This window comes from Cheilinus undulatus, linkage group 3, assembly GCF_018320785.1.
Source record: "Cheilinus undulatus linkage group 3, ASM1832078v1, whole genome shotgun sequence".
In the NCBI taxonomy this organism is placed as follows: Eukaryota; Metazoa; Chordata; class Actinopteri; order Labriformes; family Labridae; genus Cheilinus; species Cheilinus undulatus.
In genome coordinates this window covers 21,742,080-21,769,832 of record NC_054867.1, presented here as the reverse complement: position 1 = coordinate 21,769,832, position 27,753 = coordinate 21,742,080, and the positions used below count along the sequence as shown (strand labels likewise).

The window sequence follows — 27,753 nt, the reverse complement described above, 5'->3', positions numbered from 1 at the left end:
TTTCCATCTATAATACTTTCAATGTGGCTTTGAATTTGCTTGATGTGGAGAAATTAAAAAAGGAATGACAAGAAATTGGTTGATAAAGCAGAACACATTTTGCAATTACACATGCTACTGTCCCTCTGTCAAACCCTGTCCCCATTTGTTACTGATTCTAGTAAGACAAAGTCTCTTGCATACTAAATGAAAGTACGTGGCCGTGCCTGTTAATTTTTGGAATTCAGGTGTTTCAATCAGACCTGTTGCCACAGGTGTATGAAATCAAGCACCTAGCCGTGCAGTCTCCATTTGAAAACATTTGTAATACAAAATGGGTCGTTCTGAAGAGCTCAGTGGCCTCAAGTGTGGTACTGTGATAGGATGCCGCCTTTGCAATAAGATGGTTCATGAAATTTCATCCCAGCTGAATACTCCATACCCAAATGTAAGTATTACTGTTAGAAAGTAGGTGTTTAGGAACAATAGCAACTCAGCCACAAAGCGGAAGACCACATAAATCACAGAGCGAGGTCAACGACTGCTAAAGTGCATGGTGTTTAAAAGTCGGCAGCGCTCTGCTAATTCCATAGCATACTTTGTAATGTTTTTTTTTTTTTTTTTTTTTAACTTGACCCCAGTGAGAGAATGAAGAGGATAACTGAGAATCTATAAAAGCTTGCCAAGTCACTACGATATTGAGAGGGTTCTGGCTGCAGACCATACATTTCTGACAGCCATTCTCGCAGAACATTCATATTTCAGAGAGGAAGTACATCTTATTTCCAGTTGTAGTTTTTGTTTAAATTCAACTCTATTCATTTACAAAGTCAGGCAGTTCCATTCATGAAATAACCACATTGCAAACATTACAGAATAAGAAATATAGGTCTACTCTGGGATTTAATTATGTATAGACATGTTTTAGAAGTAGAAGTTTAGAAGTAGTTACATGAATTGTAGCTCACTGTAGTTATGTTGGCTTTAGCTTAAGCTAATATAGCTACACTAGCTACATGATTACCATTACTACATGAGTCAAAATGTTAGCTTTAGCAAACATAGCTAATTTAGCTGTGTGGATAGAGCACCTACATTGCTTACATAGCTGCTTTGTGAACTTAACTGTAGCTACATTAGCTACTACTTAGTTTTGTTGGCTACATAGCTCTGTTTGGTCCATCATTGAGAAGCTAAATTAGCAACATGAGCTTTAGCAAATGTAGCAAAGCTGACATAACTACACAGATAACATATACATAGTTTATGTAGTTGCTTTGAGAGCTAAGCTTTAGCTACATGAGCTAACAGAGCTATGTAAGCCATGCTGGCTGTGTATGAATGTTTTCATAGAGGACAATCTTTTTTCATGTAAGCAAACAGTTTACTCAGCTTCATTAAATGCTTTGTAAGCAGATTTGCAGGTCAGGTTTGAATGTTAAGTTTTGATATCAAAACCCTTGCCTTAACCCTTAAAGGAAGTTTTATACTACTTTATTACCAGAGTTAAGCGTGTGTTTTGTTTCTGAAAGAGACTGCGCCTTGGATGAGCGGACTGATGTGACCGCTCTCATATCACAAAAACATTACCAGTGTCTGATGCTAGTGAGGTCAGCTAATGTTGGCTGCCCTGTCAGCACATCGACAAAGTGCTTATTTCTGAAAAAGAAAAATTGAGATGTGAATATGTTCAGATCTGCCTTACTAGACCAGCATTAAGGCTAACAGTTAAATTGATTTTAATGGTAATTAGCTCATGTCACAGGAGAGAGTGCCATCATTACATGCTAATGTTACTAGCATACAGATGCTTTTGCTGTTTGCTGTCAAATTATGTTACTAAACATTGCTAGAACTTACCATTTTGTCTGTGTTGAAACGTTTTCTCTTTGGGCCTATGTTGTATAATATATGGTTGTCTAAGGGTTGAATTGCAACTGTGGGTGTCTACAGACTTGGAAAAAGTCAGTGCTTTCTTAATTAACGTGTGATTTAGGAAACAGAATGAGTAATATTCTCAGATTACCATTTAGATTCCTTTTGACCTTACTTTTTAACAATGTTGAGCAAAGTCAAGGTCACTATTTCATCACAATTCACAGAAAAGATTAGGCCCAGACTAAAGTTTATCAAACCAGAAATAGCCAAGTAATTGCTAAAGAGGGTGTTCTCTGGGTGGTGGGTCAGCAGACCAAAAAGGGGCAATTAGAATAGTAGTCCTGATAGGGTTTATTTGTTAGGTTTATGAGAGACTCGTGTTTTTAACCAAATAAATCTCTCTGTTTTCACTTTAATTTTACAGCCATGATCCGTAAAGAAATAGCTTCTGTATGTGTAAACACATTCAAAAGGCTTTAATGGGCCATGCTGCTCTGATCAGCCAATGACAAGGACGGCGGGGAAACACTACAGAGAGCGCCAGTGGCAGCATGAATAAAGGCAGGCAACGTGCAGGAGAGAGGGAGGGGAGGAGGGGGAGGTCCGAGGCCGGGGGTAGGCTACGGGAAAAACGAGGTAGGGGGCGGAGCCTGTCTCTGAGCGTGTATGCATGCATGTGTGCGTGTTTCCTCGCTCAACCCCTCCTCTTTTCAGCCACCCCACCCCCACCTCTCCTTCCCCCCCGCTCCTCTCTCCCCTCCTCCCCTCCTCCCTCCCTCGGCTGCCCGCCCCTGAGTCTGGAGCAGCAGCAGCAGCAGCAGTGGAGCTTCACTGCCTCTCCTCGCCTCACAGTGCGGGAATATAGCAGCGGAGAGCAGAATGGATACGGAAGGGAGCCAGAGCAGCCTGTCCTCCGGCACGGACAACTCCCCCCACGACCCCTGGTAACAGCCTTTAGCCCGGCCGCACGCGCTCTTGCTCGGCTCTGGGCCCGGTTTGAGTTCACCTTGGACTTTAGTTGAGTTCAGTGCGGGAGAGGAGCCGCGCCGAGACAAAAGACAAGCACGCTGTGTGTGTGTCTGTGGATGTGTGTGTGTCTGTATGTGTGGGATGGATTCACTCACAGGAGAGGAGACACAGACGCGCCGCTGCTTCCTCTTGTTTGTTTATTTATCTCCATTTTCCTCCATTGCAACTTCTCCTCCATCATCTGGAAGACCCTCTCCTTTTCCCTCCTCTAGGGGATTATAACGGCCCGACTGGCCGATTGGTGACTTCGCAACATGGCCGATGCTTTCTTCTTACTTTATTGATGCTATATTCCTATATTTCCCCCTTGGTTTCCCCCTTTTTACTGTGCTTATGTTGTACTTGAGAGACGCGTGTTATCCTGTGTTACTTACAGCTTGTATTTCTCTCATTCAGCAAAATGTTCATCGGGGGTCTGAGTTGGCAGACAACACAAGGTGAGCTGTCCCGCACGCTACTTTATTAAGTCTGAATGAAAGCCTCCTGTTTACTCCTGTTTTCTTCTGTTCACATTTTAGTTGAAAAGGTTGCTTCCTGAAAACTCGCGAGGCTCAGTGAAGTTAAGGAGAAACGCTGTAAATAGTTAAATCAAAGCCTCCTATTCAATAAGGATCAGCTCTTAGGATTTAGTCTTTCCGAGACGCAGAGAGATTATCACGGGGAAATGCATGCACATTCAACCACTTTGTCTGCCTTTTCCTGTGCTTTCATTGCACAGAAGGGCATTTCTAGCGAAATGCATCGATTATTGAGCTTTAAAGCACAAGTTGGGCTCGTATCGATGCACGCACTCATGTGTTGTTTTCCTTATTGTTGCACTCCGATGAATCCATTCATTTCTTTAAGAGGCATGAGCGCCCGGCTGGTGCATGGAGACAATTTTATTCTTGTAAGGATGGCCCGTGTTATTATCCCACTGCTGCTGCTGCTGTGTCAAAACAGCAGTCGTCACCAAGTGTAGCTTTGTTTGTGGTCCGCAGGGCCTAATGGGCTATTATGCTGAATGGCCAGATAGCCTATACAATCTCAAGAGGACTGTAGGGGACACACAAACACAACGTGGTCCGCCCGACCCCATTGTCTCTCTCCAGCCATCTCGCCAAGGCCTGTGGGTAAAATCTCACATTTTGAGGTCAATTTAACCAGGCTTCTTTTTGCTTGTGTTCCCAGAGGGCTTAAAGGAGTACTTCTGTAAATTCGGCGAGGTGAAGGAGTGCATGGTGATGCGGGATCCCGTTACCAAGCGGTCGAGGTAAGAAGGAGGCGTGTGCGCTCCGCCGTCCTATCACTGGATGCCTCATGCTCTGCCATGCTTTTACACAAGACTGCCGTGAGTTTGCATTCAGAGCTGATTTGACTTTGCCCTCATTTTCTTTATGTTTTCTTTCCAGGGGGTTTGGATTTGTAACATACGCAGAGCAAGCCGGCGTTGAGAAGGTTTTGGCGCAAAACAGACACGAATTGGACTCCAAAACGGTGAGTCCTCTTTCTGCCTTTGAGGAGCAGGATGCTGCCAGTTTGAGCAACTTTTCCAATTCGGCTTATGTGTTGCATGTTTTCCCCCTCTTCCCCTGAGTGCATTTTGCCTCCCACCGTATGGCTTGTAAAGTTGAGGAGTAGGTTGTGGAGCACCCCCCCCCTCCTCCTCCTCCTCCTCCTCTCTCTGCTCATTTCCCCCTCCAAATCCTGGTTCAGGGCGCCAACATGAAAGCGTTCTTTCTTGGTCTTCATTGCCATGGTTACCTGGGGACCTGAGTGGGGTAGGAGCCCCTTGCAAAACCCTCAAAGGGTTTATGCAGAGAGAGAGGGAGAAGTTTTCTTCCTTTTGCATAGAAAATAACAGCAACCGTCTTCTAGTGGCAGAGGAAAGAAAAAGTTTGAGGAAAGGAAACAGTTGTGTTAACTGATGTCAGGGGGAGGAAGTCTTCTGTGAGGTCCGAATGAGCCTTCATTTAAATATTGATGCTGAGGTTTGTTTGAACAACTGCTCTGATCTGGGGTTTCTCTGTGATTTTCCCTCCTACACTAGTACAGACACATGAAAACTTAAATGTGGGCTAATTGGAAAAATAAGTCACTAAATGGAGGCTGGAGCACACAGTTATTGCCACACAATGTACACTTCAACTCAAGGAAGTGTGTGCTTCCCTGTGGTGTGTATTTTGGTGGAAACCGAGGCAGCTGCCTTGGATTTAAATATCTATGAATGTGTTAATGTTCATGTCTTGGTCATGTAGATTGGTTGTAGCTGTGGGATCTGGGTGTGTCTTCTTCGTCAGCTTGTGGCCTCTCCCAACCACACATACACACACAATAGGATCATTTGAGAGTAAAAATCAGTGGCACAGAAAGGCAGCAGTGCCCAAGGGTGGAGAAAAGGTAGAGTTGGTTAGTTGTTGGTGCAAGCCTGTTGCTGGGGGTGACGCCAGCCACTGGAGACTGTGCTGTAACTGCACGGCCTGATGGGATTTATGTCTCCATAACAACTTCTCAGCTATTTTGCATTAGCGTAAGACAGTCAGCTAGCAGAGCTGGAGCTCAGAGTTATTACCTGTGCATTTAAGAGGGAGTTTTCATTTATTCGTACTCAGTTGAAAAGTTGGATGTTTGTGAAGTGTTGCTGTGATTTTAATGATTCCAAAAGACGTGTAATCTAGCATTTTCTTTCCATCCGCTTGGAAGAGGGGTCTAAGCAACTGTAAAGTGTTACTCAGTGAGTCATATTACCTATTAAAACTAGGTAGAGAGTGAGAGAGAGTCAGGCTGTGTGGGTGATGTGAGGGCTTCTTGGAGGCTCAGCCTAGCAGGCCACTGGTGGGGTTAGGCGTTGCCCTATTATAAACCAAAATACAGCACAAGGCTAAACAATAATAACGCACACCACTCAGTGCTGCTCTGGTTTGCTCAGGTTGTTGTGGCAGCAATACATGGAGGAAGTGTAGCACCGTCTATCAAATCAGACGGTTTGGTTGCCATTTTGACAATTCATATCTGGAAAAAAGAGCTCTGATGGTGTGTTTGCATTTCCTGATTTGTGAGGGCTGTATCTTAAAAATAGCTGTGATTTAAAGTGTAGTTTGCTGCTTAAAGCTCCTTTGTGGAGTTTTTAGCATGTGGTTAAACAGTCTAAAAATGACATAGAGGTCTCAGTGTGACCTGCTGAAGAAAATAAGATCATTACCAAAGAGATTATTTCTCTGTAGTTCTTTTTTAATGGCTTAAACTACTGTGTTGGGGTAGGTGTCGGATGAAGAGTTGAACAGCACAATGCTAAAATGACTAGGGATGCACAGTATTATTGTTATGATATTGCAGATATAGTAACTGATATATGTGCTATAAAAATCTGCCTTCATTGACTGTATAAACAAATAAGTTAGTGGAATTTTAGTCTGGACCAACAGACCCACATCAGCTAAAGTCTAATCCTTAAACTTTAAAGTCTGTCTTATGGACTGAAATGTTAATCTTTAAATCATGTGTTTTAAGAACTTCAGTTTTAGGTCTAAACTATCTTTAAGTATCAGCATACACACATTCATAAATGTTAGATATCTGCAAATATCCAACATCTTGCGTTCCTAGAAAAAGTTTTTTCCACAACAAAGATTTACAGGGAGTGATAGTTTTAACTCTGGTATGTACGGAGTTAAATAGAGAGAAATGAAAGAATGTAATGCACTGATGTGGCCACAGGGGGTGCAAAAGTTGACTAAAATTGAAAGCTCCTAACGGGGGCTATAATTCCGTAATAATATGGTAAATATTAAAGACTCATCACAAAAAAAGCTGCTGAAAGTACAGCTTTGAGCAACATGGTTCCTTACAATGTAAACATTTTGTGTAGTGTCTTTAAAAGGCTGAATTGTTCTTCTACATTATTTGACAGGGACTAGGCAAACATCTTGTGCCAGAACCACCTGCATAGTAAGCTTACAGTGATTGAAGGTGAGAACCGTCTTGTTAGCTTCATTTATTAAAATGTAGATTAGCGTTGAGGTTACTGAAAGTCAGAATTGTTGGTGTTTTGATCTTTTTCGAGCAGGTTCTGGGACCATCCTTTTTCTAACACCTGTTCCATTTGAACTATTTTCTCTATTTATTTATCTTCAGTGCACTTTGTGTCCTCACACCTGGACTCCCCGCTCTCCTCCCCCCTCCCTCTCTCTCAGCAGTTAGACGTACGAGGATAACTGTTGTTTGATCAGCGTGAGATGTGAGAAAGACGTTCCTCCCTTGAACGAGCAGGAAAACTCGCTTCTCTGATTTTTTTTTTTTTGTTTTTCCCTTTTCATGCCGAGTATTTGGTTTCTGTGACCAAAGACGCTGCGATGCCTGAAGCAGAAATGAGAGGCGAGGAAAGTGAATAAAACAGGGATGTAAGAGAGCAACAGGGTGGTGTTTGAGGACACGCAGGGTGAGAAGTAAAATACTTTAACTGGTGCAAGGTCCATATCCCCTGCTGCATGTGGTATTAAACATTTACAGTCCAGTTACATCCAGTATTGTTCTATCCACACTAAGAAGGCAAAACACACAAACCAAACACTTAATGGTGCTGTAGAAACTGTTTGTACCTGTGCGCCGAATATTTAGATACAACAAATGAGTTTCTTTTTTTTCAGAGCGAGGTCTGTTGGGGTTGTTGTTTTGGTTGGAGGTTAGATTTCCTGCCCGGCCACAGCTTTTGGCCTTAGGGCAGTGGTGTGCTGTTGTGTTTTTCTGGAAAGAGAAGAAGGCACAACTGGTATTTGTTTTCTCTAAAGGAGATTCTTTACTGGAACCAGTTGTGAGGAGAAGAAAAGACGGGGCCAGATATTCCCTGAAACTTCTCGGCCACTCTGATTATTGACGGGTGATTTTAGATCTTGCTGTCTTATTGTTGCGTTGAGTTTTCAGGAGGAGGAAAAATTAACTGCATTGATTTGAAGGTTAAAATTTGCCTGAATACTTTTTCTCAACTGACGCCTTTAAAAAACTGAAGAACTATTGTTCTCTTTTATCTCCAACAAACAAACTTATTTCTTTAGCTGCACTTAAAATGCAGAAGACACTACTTTAAATCATGTTTTTGTTCATGATTTAAACTTCTGTATCAAATCTACATAGCATCCGCCGAGGTCCACATAGCCCTGAACCTACAGCCCTGCTTGGAAGCAGTGGGTGACTGCTAGTCTTTAAATCATGTCTACAGACATATTGTGTGCGCTCAAAAAGGAGATTAAGGCTGCTGAAGATGATAGTCAAACCTATTTGCTGCCATCTGAAAATATCAGACATGCATCTCCTTATCCATATCTCTCAGTGTCCAAATAAGCACAAAAAAATCCCTCCACTTCTGCCTCTGCTGATTTAGATGCCATACTTTCAATCGCCTCAAAAGTCTTCTCTCTGTTCTTCTTTGCAATAACTGTAGCGTTATCAACTGCTGCTCATTACTCAGCAACTCCATCTCCAACAAAATATGTTTGGTTTCACCATGAATTTCTGTACATAAGCAATGAAAGTGTTGGAGGGATCAGGAACTGGCATAAAAATCACACTTGTGAGTAGCATTTGGACATAGTATTGCAGAATGGTTTGTACACTCATTGTTCAATGTTCACAATGCTTTATTGGCATGACTGCTGTTGCAAAATTAGACCAAACAATCAACAACAATGTTTGCAAAATATTTGAAAATGATGCTATAACTTGATACTTATATAAATATATAGATACTGGCATAAATTATGTAAAACTGATTAAGATTATCTCAAATTACGAAATGTATTAAACCAAGGATCTGCTTATCTAATAAGTTGGCAATCAGTTATAAAACATGCAGCTAAGTGTTAAAATTGCTGCTCCTCAGTTGAACGCATCTCATTTGTCCCCTGAGCAGCTTCCCAACAGCCTCATTCAGTGTGCAGATGAGGAGTTCACTTCATTTTCAGTTTCTTGTTATTTACAGGGTCTAAAGATTCGTTCCAGTTTTTATTACAGCAAGTTCCAATTTGTGATTTTTAATTATTTTGTCTCTACACTAGAATTTCATCTTTCTTTTGGTTTCACATTTATGAGATATCAAGCTAGTGAGTTCTATCTTTTGATGGACAATATCATTTGATCTTAAAATTTTACACCATTGCACCAGTGTACAGTGCTCACAATGGCCTCACTACTAGAGGTCTACTAATTATTGGGTCTCGCCGATTATTGAGGCTCATATTTGGCGTTTGGCTGATTATTTGCATTGGCATTTTGTTTTACAGATAGTAATAAAAAGTGTGCTACTTTGGCACCGCTCCAAGGTGTGTCCTCCCCACTGGCTTTATTTTCACTCTCCACAGTCTCACTAATTGTCTTGCATACAACATAATCTGATTGGCTGTATGTCATATGAAGACCTGCCAATCAGTACTTAAGCCTGGGTGCCACTGACATAGTGAGTGTGTGACATCATTTTTGTTTTCCCGCTTCTACTGTGTTGATCTACGCTGTTTCTCATGCTGATAGAGCTAGAGACTGAATTGTTTATTTTCCTTAATTTTTTGCCCAATTAACTTTATTCTCTAATCGGTCACACGACAACGACTATCTGTATCAGTTCTATAAAAACAATATTGGTCAATTACGATGTTGATACAAAACAGAAATATGAACCAGAATTTACTTAGAATTTGTTTACTTGAAGTTTTTAAGTAGAAATCATAATAATCAGAAATATAGAGTAGGCATGTTATTGAAATTATGCATTATTTTTGCTCCATGTTTAAAAATGATACTGTCTCTGTTATTGCATTTATTGATATAAGGTACAGAATCTTGAAAAACTACATATTTTTTATAAGTCATGAAGGAGTGGGTCCATCAAGTATTTCAGGCCAAATCATGCATGTTGTCTACATTGCTCAAAACTCAAAAATTGCCAATGTTGTATTGCAATTTAAGCAACATGCAGGGTTTCCCTGCAATTTTTGGTCATTTAAAACAAGAAATTGCGCAAATTTGATACTTAGGGCTTCTATTTCCATAGTATCAAAATAGGTATCAGTTTGGTTTGATTCCCATGGGTTCCATATTGGATTTTAAAATTCTACACTTGATTCTTTTTCATGTTTCATGCCAACTAAACAGAAATATCCTTTTCAAACTGTGCTAAAGTAGGTGTTAATTGCTGCTTTTTTCCACCACCGCCTGCGAAGGTACAGTAATAGCAACCAGCATGGTGCTAATGTAGCTGTTTTCGTTTATAGCTGTGTCCTGTACCAGCATATGTTAGCACCAGCCTCTGTGGACTGTTGGCACCACGGTCTGCTGCTAACACCTGGTTAGCGGAGGAGAGTTTCGTCTTCAGATGCTAGTGCTGTAGCTCCTCGCTCCTGGCTGGAGATTAGCTGGAAGTGCTGACGTGGACAAAAGCGGAGAGAGGTGGGGGGTGGAGAAGGAGGGAGAGAGAGTAGAGGGAGGCCCTGCTCCTGTGCTGTAATTAGTATAGATCTAAAAAGCAACTAATCGGATAGAAGGAGGCAAACTGGATTGGGCTTCCGAAGGTCCATGCTCGGCCTCAGATCCGGGGTTAAAGCTTGGGCACGCTCTGAAGGTGTATCCAGTCCCTCTCTCTTTACATGTGCTTCAACCACACCCCCTCACACCAACACCTTGGCATTGTAGCACCCTGAGCGGGGTTACAGGGGTGGGGTTGTGTTGGGGAGGGGGGTTCCTCATTAGTAAGCTTCGTTAACTAATTACTGTGCCATTGTTCAGCTGTGCAGATTGACCCTGCTGGCCTGAACCCAAACCAAGTCTCTTTCTGAGCACGCTCTGACACGCCAACTCCCCTTTTGTCCCTCTCTTCTGTTTATAGCTTTCTGTTTAGCTTATATTGATTATTGTGCCATAATGGGACAGCCTGTGGTGCCTTTTTTACCAGTGTGGGTGTTTGCCATTTTGTTGCAAGAATGTCTTGGCAGGTTGGCAAACGTGTCAGAGCTTGAACGTCTATATAAGAGCTGTTGTGAGTACTCAGCAGAGGGTGGATTAGTATAAAAAAGTGTACTTTTTATGTCTTCTTGCCAGTTTAATTACATATATTTGTCACTTTGTATACATATGTTGGTGTTTGTGTTACGTGGGTGCCTGTCTGTGCGTTTGTGTGCCTGTGGGGGTAGCACGGGAGCCCCAGTTCCTCTACGGGCCCATCTGTTTTGTACTCTTTGTCCTGTTAATTAATGAAATCAGAGGGGCTGCCTGCTGGGACGGCCCCGCTGCACCGCTACGCTGGACAGGCCCACTTTCTCATGAGCTGTTTTCCAAATGAATGCCTCCTCTTTCTCATTTTCACCCTCTCTTCCTCTCCCTCGCTCTTTTATGTCCATCTATTGATTTATTTTTATTTTTTGTTTTCCAGTTTGTTACACTGGTGGACGCACTGGGCCACGTGAGGTGACTATTGGTTGTAGATTAGTCTTAAAAGCTAAACCACCTAAATCATATCGTAGGCTCTTCTGCCGTCACTTTTGCTGCCCTAGAATAAGCGGAGGTTGGATGTCATGAAGCATGATGTTAGTCAGGCTGTTTTGCCAACACTCAGTCATAACTCCCCCTGCCTCCCTGAGAAGAACAACCTTTTCTCTTCCTGTAAAAAAAGCTTATTCTTCAGAAGTTACATTTTCTCCACTGTTGATTGGGACTTCTTAATGTCACGCTTCATAAGAGCTATTCCTGAGTGTTGCAAACTGTGACCTGGCTAAGTCTTTTTTTTACTTTTTGCTTTGTGGCCTATCTGTCTTCCTCGAGGCTAATCCGCCAGTCTGATAGATGCTTTAGTTTTCATTTATTACAGCCTTCCTCTGAGTACAGCCAGATGTAGAAGTTACATATTAGAGATATTCTTTTATTTCACTGGAGTGGAATGATTATTTTTAACAGCATGGCATGACCGTAGCCGTAGTAGCACTACTACAGATATTACATTAGGCCTAACCTAGACTAGTTGGTAACATTTATAATGGATTGTGGAGAGCTCTTGAAAATTTAGAAGCTTTGAAAATTTTGTTGTATGGTTATATATCACGTCTGCACAACATGAGACAAATATACAGAATTTAATAACATTGTTCAGTCTTGCAATAACAACATGAGGTGTGTAAAAATGTCAAAAAGTGTATGATACATTTGCTGTAAATCAGTTTTTATGTCTTTGCTATTCTTTACAGAATAATTTAGTTTGCAACAATTTTTTCTCTTAGGAAAAGCAGTTAATTACATCACTAAACAACAGGAACCCATTAATACAGGATTAGCTGATCGCTAGTGTTAGCTTATATCACAATATTGTGAAAGCATGGTTATTATTGGATTTAAATCAGATATGCTGATTTTTAGAACTCAGTCTAGCCAAAACTGATATCAATGCTGATATATTTTTTATTTTTTAATGTGAAGAACATCAGTCTGTCCTGCTCTTATTATGACTGTCTGTTTGTTCTAAACCAGAAATAAAACAAGGCTAACAACAAAATGTATGTAATCTATACAAAAAACTAAATGGACATTCATCTGAAAAAGTCATTTCCTATGAAAACATTTACATTAAATACTAAATGAGTTTTAACTTTCAACCAAAGCTTAATTTGCTTTTGTGAAAGCTGTAAACAGCTCAAGCACATTATAAAAATGTTAAGACGGGATGCACTATATTATCAGCACAATATGGGTATTGGCAGATGCTAGCTTAGAATGTTAATTATCAGTATGGACAACTATGAAAAGTTTAACCTAATATCTCCATTTTTCATGATTTTATATTTTTTAAGGCTATCAAGATTAATCGCATTAATCGCAATTAACTATGATTCACAATTAGTGCACAAATAGTTTTTGATCACTATCAATCACGTTTGATTGTTGTTTTTAACACTTGGGTTAAGCCCCATCAGCGTCTCCCTGCAGCCACAGTGATGTAAAATAAGTCCACCACTCCCCTTTATGTCTCATTTTACTTTAAAAAACCTCACAGACAGCTCAATGGAAATGTAAAAAGTTATCTGCACTTGGGTTATCAAACATAGTTTTTTTGTTTCCTTATTTCTCTTTTAATCCATAACAAGTTCTTTTTTCCCATGGTTAAGTTCATGTCAAAATCTTAGATCTACCTATAAAAGCAGCTCTGTATCCAAACAAGAAGTCAATCACCATTTAAGGCAGCAGAAAAATTCAAAATGATACAAGAGCAATTTTAAATGCAAAATAGGTGAATTTTTAAATCCAAAAAAGGATGTGATCAATCGTGATTAACTACATAAATCCCAATATTTATTGTGATTAGAAATTTTAATCTGGGCAGCCCTAATTTTTTTGTGTAAATCAGTGCTAGTGGTCACCCTTTACATCTTTCAGTGGGTTTTGACGTTTTTAAAACAATAAAAAGCCTTAAAAAGATGCTTATTCTGACCATTCAGTGTTAAATTAATTGAATAATACAGTGTTTCTTTATTTTTTCATTCCCTGACAAGTGGTGATTTTGGTCATATCTGCCGTATATACAATTAAGTTTGTGTAGGTCTTATGTCAGCTGAAGTCTTTTTCTGTGTGGATCTTCATTCCTCAGTTTTAAATGTGTGATCTAAGACCTAATGTTTGTTTCCTTCTCTATCCTTCAACTTTTCGGTGTGGTCTAAGGACCAGTGTTTTAGGTTTGTAATACTTTTACACATTGGTATCAGTATCCAATCAGCTAAAATTAATTGATAAATCAGGGTGTCCGCAGGGTCTTAAAAGATATAAAGCTGATAAATCTCTTCAGCCAAAAGTAAGGCTTTTAAAAAGTATGAGAAAGTCTTAAATGCAAGACTAAAAGGTCTTAAATTTAGTAGGGTTTTTTGATAGTGTATTCATCTAAAGGGGCTCTGGCTTTTTTCCTGCTTGTTTTTTCGATCTAATCACTCATGAGATTTTTAAGAAATCTTTCCGATCAGACCTGAATGTTTCCAAGACTTCTGGCAATAAATTCTCGAAATGAAAACAGCTCTATTATTGTGAGCTATGACTTATCAGCTGCTCCAAGAAACATTAATTTACATACTACAATATAAATACTAAAAGGCATTTTCTTTTCTTTATGTAACATTCTTGTAGTACTGTCAGCACAAAAAAAAATCAGAAGTTTGTCGTTAATGTAACTGGTTAGAAATTCAAGATGGATAGGTCTTAAAATGTATGAAGAGGGTCTATAACAGCCTATTAAAAGTATTAATCCAATGTCAGATTTTCTGTATATACCCTGTAAATTTTGTCAAATCAGATATTGGCAAAAATCAAATATTGTGCATCCCAAAAAACACGACCCCTAATATTGAGCTTATACTGTACCTCTGTTGATATAAATACGACTCTTACCTCTCTTGATGTTTGATTTAGTGGATTAGCCTAACATCTACAGTCCTGCAGTTCTATCCTTCAGTGATGTTTGACTAAGTTTGACATGCATCATATAGGCCTTTTTTTAATTGTTTATGGAGAATAATTTGCCGCTCCTGGTGTTCACATTTTCTTGTTTTAAGCTGAATTAAAGTAGAAACAGATCATAGAACGACACATCCAAAGATGACTGATTTTCAAAATCACCACATGCTGTTAAATTGGAAAAAAGGCTGTTTGATATTTATGTTTAGATGATAAAAACAGATATTTATTAGTGTATATTTGACTGTACACATGTCTGTGACTGCAGCCTTGTGTCAAACATGAGTGCTGCTTTTCTGACCGCTGTCATTGTCAGCTCATTGTGTATGTATGTCTGTGTGTCTGCCACACTTGCCTCAGGGCAGCACCTGTCCTCTCGCTCTGCTAAAAGAGTTAAAGGCAGGTGGGCTGACCTGAACACGAGAGGCTGTTACCTCTCGGCACTTTGAGTTTGGAGGGAACAGCGGACATGTTGGCTGCATTTACCAGAAAACAGCACAACACAAGATTTAATAATGACGAGGCACATTACTGCCTGCTGTAGTAGTGATTCTGTCTTTGTGTCTTGCTTCAGAGGTCACTGCAGTTTGTACTTTCTATAATGCTGTTTGCTTGTTGCCATAAATAGCTTTGATGTATAGATTTCTTCCAGGAGTACAGGTGCTCTGGTACTTGAACTGTGAGGAGTAAACAGTGGGACTTGTCTAAATGGCTACATCTGCACCTGTCACTTGGAATTTATTGTATTTTTTCTCTAATATTTCCAACTCCTGCTTAAATAATGAAGGAATATTACAATGGTAATAATCATACAGGCTGTGGCGGCACATCTGTAACGTCATACTTGGTCCACTAAGCAGAGCTGCTTTAAGAAATGCTGTGTTGTCATTGTTTTGTGTCTCCCCTGGTGCACTGCTGTTGACGATATTCGCCGGTGGCTTCGCGTGTCCTTGTCACCTTTGTCTTTGTGCTCAGACCAGCTGGAGGTGACACGACGCCTCTCGTCTTTGTGCCCCACTTCAAGGTGCAAAGTCCTTCTGCAATCCCTCCCAAGGACGCTGCAGCTGCATCTTAGTTACACAGCGTTTGGCTCTCGAAAGCAGCGTTAAATCTGAGGTTCTTAAAGGTCCTCGAAGGGTATTTTCGTCTGTAGATTTGTCATCAGAAGCAGGGAATTATCACAGGAAGGAGATGAAAGGATTGCTTGAATATTGAATGAACACCCGCCTGTGTATTGTGTGTGTTATTCACATGATAAGTGCTTATTTCTGGCCATTTGATAGGCTCCTTTTAGCTGCCAATATCAATTCAATACCTCTGATAGCGGCTGTGGGAGACACAAGGGGTTTTGCTTCACACATCCAATTATTAGAACAAAGATGGAACTCTAAGACCATAATACACTACAAGGTCCTGTGACCTAAAATCATCCCTCTCGCCAGCTTGAGTGAGAATAACACCAGATTCCTCACAAATTTAAAATGCCAGGCCGGGCTTTGCATATTTAGCATTATTAAAGGCCAGCTCATTCAAAACTCATTTGCTTCTAATTTTATCTGTAACCTTGACCAGTGCTGAGACATTCCACTTGGGAGGAATATGGATACAGTCAAATCTGGCTAATCCAAAATGGAGGTTGTCTGGATTTGTGAGATTTATAAAAATATGTATGTGTCTGAAATGTATTCAGAATATTAAATGCTGCTCTGCCCTGTCTTATTCAGGAATGAGATGCATTTAGCTGTATGTTAACATACAATCTTCAGTGCATATGCATGTCTGGCTGTGAATTTTGTTCCCTCTGCCTGTTTGTTCCCCTCGTGTGTTTGGATTTTTTGGGGGCTTGCATAAACAAGGGTCTACTATACATATTGGCAGATTAGCATACGGGCTATTTTTGGACGTGCAAGCCTTCAGAGGGGTCCAGACTTAGAGGCTCTGTGTTGTAACTAATTCTAGTTAGTTTACAGTGTGATAATTCATCAGTGCCCAGAGCAACGCTACGTTTGCACAGGTATAGGATCAGCTACTGGACAACATGTCCACAGAGATATAGGCCAAGTCCTATTTCTCATTTTTACCTCTACATCTACCCTTGTGTTTGAGTGTCTCCTTGCCAGAGTTACAAGAGCTTGTGGTGAAGTATTTCCTTACAGAAAGGGATGACCCTCCTTCAAGACCCTGATATGTTTTCAGTTGCTATCGAGTGCAAATTAAAGGACATTTCCAACATGCCATATTCAGCAATGGGTATTCCTCTTGCATGGGCTCTTGGCATCCTTGATGTAAGAGTGTCAAGCACACACTGAGACTATATGATGTAACGTTAGCTTGCTACTGATCTACACGCAAAAAGTGACATAAAATAAAAAGCCCACAATAGAAAGAGCCTTACAGTAAGATAAAACAGTCGTCGTGATCTTCTCCATTGTGCAGATGATTTTAAGGCATTCTGGAGAATAACACTCGTTTTGGAGTGTGACTCCAATTTTTGTTTTTTGTTTGTACCCCTAACACTTCACCCTGACCCTCCATTCCAAAAACAGACCTGAACATGCAAAATGCAACTGTAGGGCTAAGTGAGTGGTTTTCACAGTTTATTTGCCCAAGGCACACCTTAAGCCAAAATCTTAAGAGACACCATATTCATATCCATGCAAAATAGCCTCGTTAAAGCACATTAGAGTACCTCTAGTTGTTGTAAAGTTGGGTGACTATGGCTCAGAAGGTAGAGTTGTGGGTTCAAACCCCTGCTCCTGCAATTGTTGATGAATCCTTAGGCAAGACACTTAGCTCCAATTTGCTCCCACTGCCTCTTGTATGAATGACATTTGCTTATACTGATGGCAAATTCTCCATAGCAAGTAGTCAGATGACTAGAAAAGAGCTATACAATTTCAAGTCCACACCTAAACTTGCCTGAGCTGAGCCTAAGGCCTAGTCCACATCTAGGTGGGTATTTTTTAAAAAGCATTATGAAAAATAATACAATCCACACATGAAGCATTTTGAAAAACATCTGCATTTCCAAAACATACTGCTGTAAAGAGCACACCATGCCAACAGTTGTCCTTTGCTGTGTAGATGAAACAGTTTACTCACAGGCAGAATAATGTCCTTGACATGTGAACATTCTCTAGCCATTTCTCTGTAACACACAACTTGTTTTCAAAGTTGTCCCATGAACTGGAATCGGGTCTCATCCAAACCACTGAAGTTGGCGAGGTTTGTGTCTCTAGTGTTTTATGAGGTAGCAGTGAGCTCCATTATCCATTCAGGCATCTCTGTTAATCAACTTTAGCAATTGTGTGTAGATATGTAAGGATATCGCAAGTTCTGTGGCCAGTTGGCAAGTTTGACTTAATCTGTTGATCCTATAGAAACAAACATGTCTTCCAGTGATGTCTAACAGAGGAGAAACCACCACACAGTGTGGAGTTGCAGGCCAAAACACGTAAATGCTGTAAACAGCTGTAAACGGTCTCTAAAAGTCTTGACCATGGATGGAATTTTCAAAGGTGCATTTTCAGTCACCTAAAATGCTGTTCGCACGTGTACGGACAGTCAAAACGCACACAAAACTTTTGTTTTAGGAAATACCCACCTGCATGTGGACATGGCCTAAATCTCTCTGCCCTACAGAAACCTTAGTTTCAGGATGGTAGTGTTTTAATGTTGGTTAACAGCCCCATTAACAGCCAGTGATGGGATGGCTAATGGGGCTTTCACCCTAAAGGTTTACTTAGAAACCCTGAATCTTTTAGCTTGGTAAAAAGTTGTTTTCTGTTGAGTTTTTTGGCTGATAATTGTAAAGAGAAATAGATGATTTACAAAAGATTTAACACTTTTTAACACTTAACATTGCACCAAGTGTGAACTTTTTCTGCATTTTCATTAACAGCTCTATATATGGAACCTCACAACTTGCTTTATTTATCCTTCCTCAAGTGTTTTTAAACTCTTATACATAACTTCTTTATCTTTGTTATATAAGTTTTTTGACTTTTTGGCGGTAGAAGTGGAAATTAATGATCATCCATGTATTGGTTTCAAGACGAATATAAGATGTTGACAACTTTTAAATATTAATAATAATGTTGCTCTAAAAGATGACTTTTATCTTTGGTGGAACTGAGTTGTTTTTGTTCAGTGATGTGGATATGTTGGCATTCCAAATTTACATTTGTATTTGAAATTGCTTAAAACCAGTGTATATAACTACGCGATAAGCAATTTCAAAGTAGCATGTCTCTGGATCCTCCTAAGTTGGGCTAAGCCCCAGATATTCAAGTCTCCTGGCTCTGCCTCTGATCTACACGGCAAGAATCTAGAGAATAGAGGGCTTGAATATTTTTACTGTGAATAGTGGGTCTCTCTCAGCCAAACAGGCTGAAAATTGATAAATACAGAGCCATATTTACCTTGTTTTAGCAGATATGTTTGTCCACATTCTAAAGTACAAGTGCAACTGAAGCTTTCTGTTTCAGTAGAATACATCACTGTCACAATAAGATCCCGCTCTCAGTTTGTAATTTTCAAAATAAAAGCCCATTTTAGTGTTTATGTGAACAAACTCATCTTGTTTGCACAGAAAGCTTTCATTCTGTGCTGAAGTTGTCCCATCCTAGTTATACAATGGATTAAGGGACTTTTAGGGAGATTTATTGATGGAAAATTGTGAAGAAAGACTAGGCTTTGACATCAAGGAGCCAGCGCTCAGCAAACATGCATCCTGGCTGGTTAAAAGAGGTGGTTTACTCCCAAGTGGAGAAAAGGGCAAAATGTTCTATTTTAACCCCTTTTTGATTTTGACATTCAACAGGTCTCCTTGAAACCTAGTGCCATCAAAAACAAGCATGTTGAACCTTGTTTATTGAATTAATATCTCGTGGTCTTGGTGATGTTCTATAAATGTCTCACATGAATAATTTGCAAGTGAAACCATCCTTCAGGATCAAGAAAAACTTCTTCCTTTCAGGATTTTAGGAATCCCAACTGTAAAATCTGGTCACACAAAATTAACTTTTCAACTACACTTAACGTTTTTAGTCTAAATGAATCAGTTAAGATTTCTATAATTGAAATTTGGTGCAAAATATGTGATATTTTTGGGCTGTTTTGAAAGTAAAGAAATGTAAATATATTCATACATATGTGTGCAAAACAGGATGGTATTGTGAAGTACCACCTTCGGCCCTAAATAAACAGACTTTTTAATTCTTACAGTTTTTACGTGACTTTTTAACAAGAGGGTTAAGCAAATATGCCATCAACTTTATGATAAAGCAGTGCATCATAATCGTCACAGTTTATTTATATAAATTCATATGTGTGTGTTGTAAAATCTGTATTTTCAGGGCAGGTTTTTGATTTAACCTTTGTCAAACTAACCAGAGTCTCTCTCTCCACCCCACAGATCGACCCAAAGGTGGCGTTTCCTCGTCGGGCTCAGCCTAAGGTGAGTTTGCCCTGAAGGGGTTAACACTGAGGAGGAGCAGTGATGCTGTCATATGTCACCTCTCATCACTCAGCTCTGGTTGGCTGGGATTAGAGTCAAGGCACGTGACCAAAGAAGAGCAGCAATCCACTTGTCCAGCCTTACCCTATGACCTGTACCCTGACCCCACCCAACCCCCCAACCTCCAGCAACCAACATCATATATACACAAGACTCACACACACACATAGCTGTGTCAAAGCACACATACGAATGAATGACTATACTCAATCCTCACCTGTACCTCAGCATACACCTCAGAGGCTTCAGTCTCACAGACCTTTAACTGAGGGGAAATTGGTTTGAATGCTCAGAAGAGCTTTCAGAGATTAGATAAACACTAACAAACACAAAGTCCCTTTATCACCATCATCTCCCTGCTGTCTAATGTGATTACTGGTAAACGATGCCTTCTACTTTTTCTGTTGCTAGCTCGTGACCAGGACAAAGAAGATCTTTGTCGGTGGACTGTCAGTCAATACCACCATCGAAGATGTGAAGCACTACTTCGACCAGTTTGGAAAGGTGAAGTATACACAAATCTGGCATCAATTTTATAGCCGTCACACACAGTGATGAGATCCTGTTTATAAAATTTTGTAAAGAGCAGTGAGTCACCCTTGGACCCTGTTAATACAACAATGATTTCACCCAAAAACGGTAACCTTTGGTTGCATTTTGGCTGTTCTTTTCAAGACAACAGCGTTTTGGATGTTTGACAGCAGAACATTTAGGGCCCTTCTTGCATCTGTGTGGAAAGCAGTCAACAAAACATTGTCTTCTGAATATAGAGTATTCTTTGGAAACTGAAACGAAAAAAACAATTCAGCTTTCAGTAGACCCTGTATTTGACAACCTGTTCACATGAAGTACCCCATCATTATCTCACCAAAACTGTTTTACAAATATGCTCAAAATCAGCCCCCCAAATGAGATGTTATGTAACTAATAATCATGGAGATATAATAATGACAGTGTATGTTTCAATATTATTCATCACAATTAAATACTTATCTGGCTGTTTTGGTTATTTTAGGATTGTTGGCTAACACCTGGTTTAGATTTAGGTTTGTTGTTACAACCTTTTATTCATAAACCAACTTTTTCACCTTTTTCTGTATTAATGACTATGATGTAGCATGTATTATTTTAAGTGCAGTATTATTTTAAAGCTAGTTTAACTGCACTTTATTCTAAGCTAAATAACTCTACTGCTGTCACAAGAGCTGTGTTACCATTCCTTAACCTTGCTGTTGTACTATGTTCCCAGACTTTTAGCTGGTGGCTGCTGTCCTACATTTTTTTAGCTAATGCTAGCTTTTATGCTCATTTCCCCTACTTTGTATTAAGTTTTGTACTGTTCCTCACTTTTAGTTTTAGCTAAATCTAGATTTGCTAGGTGCTCTTAAGTGTAGCTAATGTAATGTTAACCTTTGTGCTAGGTTCCCTTGCTTTTAAATGATGTAAGCTTTTTTGCTTAATTACCTCCGCCAAGGAGGTAATGTGATCGGGTGGGTTTGTTAGTTTGTTTGTTTGTTAGTTTGTTCGCAACATGACTCAAAAAGTTGTGGACGGATTTTGATGAAATTTTCAGGAAATTTCCGAAATGGCATAAGGAAGAACTGATTAGATTTTGGGACTTATCCGGATCACTGTCTGGATTCAGGAATTTTGTAAAGGATTCTGTACTTTTGGGAGATGGGGCTAATGGTGGAGGTCTGTGCTGTTACCACTTTACACCAGGAGATGGCGGATATGAGCAACTTCAATCCCAGCGGCATTTTGGCAGTGTTTCTATTCAAAGTTTTGGAGTTTATAGAGTTTGAAAGATGCACGCCCGGTTGAGGAGATAAGTGGGAGCGTAACAGACAGAAAGACAGCGAATTGTAGCGAGAATACTTACAATGCTGGGAGGAATAGAGGAATATTCACCCTCTGCCATGACTTCCAGTTGTCCAGTGAGACCATGGGTGAGACTGTCAGTGCATCTGTTGGCACCGGCAGGCAATGCTTCCACCATGACAGTCCACCTGTAGCAAAGCCAATGCTTTGCCTCACTGCACGTCCACCCCACTGGGGAGGGAGTAGTCAGCGAATGCCGTGGTGGGGGGCACATGGGGACGGATCCAGGAATGCTTATAGACGATTCTTACTTTTAACTGGCATAAGCTTTTTGCTAGGTTATCTTACTTTAGACTGGCGTAAGCTTTTTGCTAGGTTATCTGTTTCTTAACTGGCGTTAGCTTTTTGCTAGGTTATCCTACTTTTAACTGGCGTAAACATTTTGTTAGGTTATCTTTCTTTTAACTGGCGTAAGCTTTTTGCTCCGTTATCTTACTTTTTACTAGTGTAAGCTTTTTGCTAGGTTATCTTACTTTAAACTGGCATAAGCTTTTTGCTAGGTTACCTTACTTTTAACTGGTGTAAGCTTTTTGCTAGGTTAGCTGTTTCTTAACTGGCGTTAACTTTTAGCTAGGTTATCCTACTTTTAACTGGTGTAAGCATTTTGTTCGTTTATCTTACTTTTAACTGGTGTGAGCTTTTTGCTAGCTTATCTTACTTTTAACTGGCATAAGCTTTTTGCAAGGTTACCTTACTTTTAACTGGTGTAAGCTTTTTGCTAGGTTAGCTGTTTCTTAACTGGCGTTAACTTTTAGCTAGGTTATCCTACTTTTAACTGGCGTAAGCATTTTGTTAGTTTATCTTAGTTTTAACTGGTGTGAGCTTTTTGCTAGCTTATCTTACTTTTAACTGGCATAAGCTTTTTGTTAGGTTATCTTACTTTAGACCGGCATAAGCTTTTTGCTAGGTTACCTTGCTTTTAACTTGCGTAAGCTTTTTTCCAGGTTATCTGTTTCGTAACTGGCGTTAGTCTTTTGCTAGGTTATCCTACTTTTAACTGGCGTAAACATTTTGTTAGGTTATCTTACTTTTAACTGGCGTAAGCTTTTTGCTCCGTTATCTTACTTTTAACTGGAGTGAGCTTTTTGTTAGGTTATCTTACTTTTAACTTGTGTAAGCTTTTTGCTAGGTTATCTTACTTTAAACTGGCATAAGCTTTTTACTAGGTTACCTTACTTTTAACTGGTGTAAGCTTTTTGCTAGGTTAGCTGTTTCTAAACTGGCGTTAGCTTTTTGCTAGGTTATCCTACTTTTAACTGGCGTAAGAATTTTGTTAGTTTATCTTACTTTTAACTGGTGTGAGCTTTTTGCTTGGTTATCTTACTTTTAACTGGCCTAAGCTTTTTGCTCGGTTATCTTACTTGTAACTGCAAGAGCTTTTGGCTAGGTTATCTTTCTTTTAACTGGCGTAAGCTTTTTGCTATGTTAAATTTCTATTTACTGGTGCAAGCAGGTTACCTGATCTGAGCTTAAGTGAACTGATGTACTAAGTTCCATCAGTGAATGCTCCATTATATATAGAGTTCATGTAGCTCATGTAAGCTTTTTCTGATAAGTTCCTTTAGTTTTCCCCTTTTAAGCTTATTGATAGGTTTCTTGTTTTGAGAAAATCAAGCTGTTCCGTTCTCTTCCTTATGTTTCGCTAACATTAGCTGCTGTGCTCTTTTACGTCCATTTCATCTTCAGGGATAATTTTGTCAACTAAAATTATGACTAACATAGTAGTCAATAACCTTTTTTCCATTAAAAAGACTGGGCTAAGACTAGCTTAAAATAAATCTTTGGTGATAAAAACTCTTGATGGTGCATTAAATTGGGTGTATTATGTTTATATTGATTTTACAATGTGGCTTATTGAAATAGATGCCTCACCTCGACTAAGAGGAAGACTAAAATGTTAGGACTTTTTATTAACTGAAATGTTACTAAAATATTTTTTAGTTTTCATCGTCTGAAAGTAAACTAAAATTATAAGAGGTTATAAATGACAAAATGTGAGTAATACTAAAAGATATTTTCATCTAGAGAGACTAAAGCTATGACTAAATTTAAAATAGTTGCCAAAATGAACACTTCTCAGTGTTGTGCCAGGTTTCTCTTGACGTTAATTCTTACTTGGAACACAAATTTAATTAGGTGAATTGTTTAGTCTTCAGATAATTATGTGAGTTTTCTTTTAAATAGGGGACTTTTATTTTGTCAAATTGTAACCCTAGCAGGTTTACCAGTATCCTTTTAAGGCTCTCATGGTCTGTTGCGTCTTACAGGTTATATTCTGTTAGTCCTTTCCCACTGTCATATCTTTAGTGTTAGCTTCTTCCTCTCTGGTTTGAATCCTTTTCCCCTTTTTATTTTGAAAGTACAACAAAAAGTGTGAAATGGGACTACTTTCAAAATGAAACACAGCAGATGTTTAAGGAGAGAAAGGAATAAGTAGAAAAGAAAGAAAGACACCTTGCGGTCATTGACGCTGTATTTCGTTTGTTAGTTTATTGCCTTTGTTAGATGTTTTGCTCTTTTCCCGATCACATCTGAATGTTTTTGGCTTCTTACACATGTCCTGCTCAGCTCCTTTGAATGAAATTTGGTGAAAAGCAAACACATGCTGTGGAGACAGATGAGTGGCCGGGGATAGGGAGGAAAAAAAGCAGCGAGAGGAGGGGAGGAGCGGAGGGGAGATGGTGGAGGACTGAAAGGGAAGAAGCAGCCCCCCATGGAGAGAGAGGGAGGGGAATTCAGAAGGGTTGAAGGGCAACAAAAAGGGAGAATGTAGAGATGGTGAGGAGAAAAAGTGACTATTTAAGAGAAAAACATCAATCTGATGAGTCTTAAATGAATCAAGGCATCCGTCATGCATGAACCGTTGGGTTACTTTTTAGCTAACTACACTTTAGGGGGTTTGGGAGTGTGGCTAAGAGGAGTTCAGGCTCTTCAGTATTAACTAATCAAATGCAACAGCTGCTCCTGTAACCGCCCCCCCACCTTACCCAAAATCAGTACCTCACCTCCCCTCCATCCCACATACGCACACCCTGCTCCAGTCCCTCTCAGCTTGTTGCCGTGGTGACCTGCTTTTGCCCATTGTCCTGCTGTAATCCAGTGTTTTTTGTTTCTTTTTAAAAAATGAGTAAGAAGTGTGTATTTGCATGAATGGAAAGAAGGGGTGTGTGTGTGTGCAGGAAAGTGTGACAGTGTCTGCAGAGGGAGGCGAGCCTGCATATATTTGTGCAGACTTTTACACTCAAAGGCAGAGATGCAGTTGTCACAAACATTAAGTGTGGTGTTCTGCTGTCATGGAGCAGGAAAGAGTCTGAAAATGAACATTGCTCCAGGATGTCGGCCTAATGGGTTGGAAGAAATTAACAGCACGAACCTCCTTCTGTCTCGTGTCTGCCCGTGTTTTCTCCCAGTTGCCCTCTGACTCATGTTTGGGGTATTACCATATTTCAGGTGTTTGCTCAAATTGAAATGTCATCTTCTAATTCTGGGTGGTAAACCTTGATTACATGTGAGACCATCACTGTAAGGTGCATGTTGTGACAAGTGTCATGCATCTTGAGTGTGTTTTCTAAAATGGCAGCTCTGTGGCGAATCAGTTCTCCCCGGTGATCACACACACTCATATCTAAGACAACACTCCCTCCACAGGATGAGGGAATATTTGGTCTGTTTGGACACGTGAGACCAAAGCTGGATCGTGGATAGCGCCAATCCCACAGTGCATTCCTGCTGAGCAGGAGGTATTTCTTGTTTATTATCTGAGCCTGGTTACAAGGTGCAGGTTGGGATGGAGTCGGACTCAGTGTCCTGTTTATTTTCATACTGTGGCACCGCCTCGCAAAAGGAAAACACAGAATGCAGTATGCATTTTCTGCAACGCTTTGATACGGCTGGCGCCAGTGTTTTTAGAGCTACTTTTAAAGGCACACCTACACAAACTTCAGTCAAACAGACTGAAGTGGCTGCCCAGTCAACACATCAGGTGTTATGAACCAAACATAATCCTTAAAAACATGTATGACAGAGGGATGTCCCAATTGGCATTTTTGGCCTCTGATCCATATCTGATATTTAACATTGAGTATCGACTGATTCTGTGTCCCGATCCAAACTCTATATTTGCCTCGATTAGAATTTTAAGGTTTTTTGTTTAACTTGAGTAAACAGGATGTCTCCGGTTTATTCCATTTAACTTAGTACAGCTAACATTGTTGTAAAACACTTAAAATCAAATTTCTACTCAGACTGGTGTGAAAGCTCTGTTTCACTTTAATAATCAGTCAAAAAATAAAGTTACATATTGCTGCAGTCAGGCCAGAACCTCTTATCTCCCAAACTACCACTTCTTAGGGAATGAAAGATTGCTGGATTGTGATACTCAGCATCTTTTTGACACTTTTGTCTGTTTAAAATTTGTGAAACCCACTGAGGGATTAAAAGGCTCATTAGTCGTAACTATCATAACAATCATCAGTTTTGCTAGGATCCCTTACTGTTAGCTTATGTTTGCTGTTATGCTAAGTTCCCTTGCTTTTAGCTAGAATTAAGTCATTTAGCTCTGGCTTGGACCTTTCAGTTTCAATTCTTTGTCACTGTATTACTTTGGTAATACAATATCCTTTTGGAAACATGTCTGTTTACCGAAGCTGTCACTACTTTGCGGTGTAAAATTGCTCCAGCAGTAAAATCTGTCATTTAGGCCTAAAAATCCCCTCAAAAAGCCTCATTGAAGAACTGATTTACTTGTCATATGGTGACTTACCAGTTCAAGTCTCCTGTTTGTGTCCTGGTCTGAGAGACAAAAGCAGACATGTCTGTGTGGGAAATATGCCTGAATCCTGAGGTGGAGGTCTTTTAATCCTCCTCAAGCTGATGGAGACATTTTAACAGCTCCCTCTTTAAAATAGAAAATGAAGCAGAATCCGTGTGGAACAGAGAAGGAGCTGTTTATTTATATTAAAAGCTGTATATCAGACATGCTGTTGGGCAATTTGATAATTAGCATTTCAGGCATTTTGATCATACAGTCAATTATATTTAATCCAGAGGAAATCCCTGGTTCCACGCTTTTTATCCCCCCTCTCTGCAGTGCATTCCTCAAAGTACCTTACATGAAGTACTACCATTGAAAATCCCCCCTCTTTTAAACTCGTCTGAAATCAAAGAGAGAGAATAGGTCAGAGCAGTGAGCGAAAAAAAAGGAAGGAGTGGATAAGATGAAAAATGCAGCATGGACAGGGCAGACGGGGAAAAGTTGGGACTCCACTCACCCATGTGAGCTGGCGATTAGGAGGCTTGACTGAACACTTTGTCTGCTGGCCTGTTTAGAGAGAGACAGGCCGAAGAGAGAGAGAGGAGAGGGACGAGAGAATGAAAGAGGGAGATGTGAGGAGACAGAAGGGGAAAAAATGTGAATGCCACCTTTCATAATCTCACAAGTAGTGTAATGGACTTGTCAGCAAACGCTTGTTCTTCAGACAATAGCTGCACGCTTCACTAACAACAGGATATTTTTGATGCAGGATCACAGTTGAGACCTTGTTCCTGGTACATCTGAGAATGTCATAACTTCATGAGAATATGACCTGAACTTTTTCCTCTTTGCTTGCGGCATGCATGCGTGCTGGCCGGTTAGCGGCTGAGCCACTGCTAAGCCAATCTCAGACCCCCACAGCTATCCAATCAGATTGTCTTACAGCACCCTGGGGCAGTGGACATCGGAGATCGTCTTCTTACTGGGTTTGGCAAGGGCAGGGGGCTGGTGTGGACCATGGCATAGGCTCACACACGTGACAGAATATTTCTCAAGTCATCACACCATCATAATCCAACAGAGAACGCTTAGATGGGCCTTGTTAGCATGGCTGTGCATCACGTAACCTCTGTTGTAACCTTAAAAAATGAACCGCTAGCCATCGCTCATCTCCTCTAGAATAGATGCTAATGCTAACAGGGGCTAGCTGTGCATGTAACTCTACTCTTATGATAACATGTTGGCCTGCAGCTGTCTACTTACTGTC

The 27,753-nt window shown here is 40.1% G+C and overlaps 1 protein-coding gene across 2 annotated transcripts in view; it reads left to right on the top strand.

Annotated features, from left to right (window-relative positions):
• The first annotated feature begins 352 nt into the window (after positions 1–352).
• Positions 353–27,753, top strand: part of LOC121528372 (RNA-binding protein Musashi homolog 1-like) — a 39,763-nt gene continuing 12,362 nt past the window's right edge. The window contains exons 1-6 of one of the 2 annotated variants that reach the window (XM_041815820.1): positions 353–427; positions 3,283–3,323; positions 4,057–4,138; positions 4,278–4,362; positions 19,751–19,792; positions 20,264–20,356. In XM_041815820.1, coding sequence (XP_041671754.1) covers positions 3,287–3,323; positions 4,057–4,138; positions 4,278–4,362; positions 19,751–19,792; positions 20,264–20,356 — 339 coding nt within the window. In that variant the 5' untranslated portion in view covers positions 353–427; positions 3,283–3,286. Of the gene's footprint in view, positions 428–2,649; positions 2,802–3,282; positions 3,324–4,056; positions 4,139–4,277; positions 4,363–19,750; positions 19,793–20,263; positions 20,357–27,753 lie in introns of those variants that run through there. The other variant, XM_041815812.1, reaches the window with a different exon arrangement.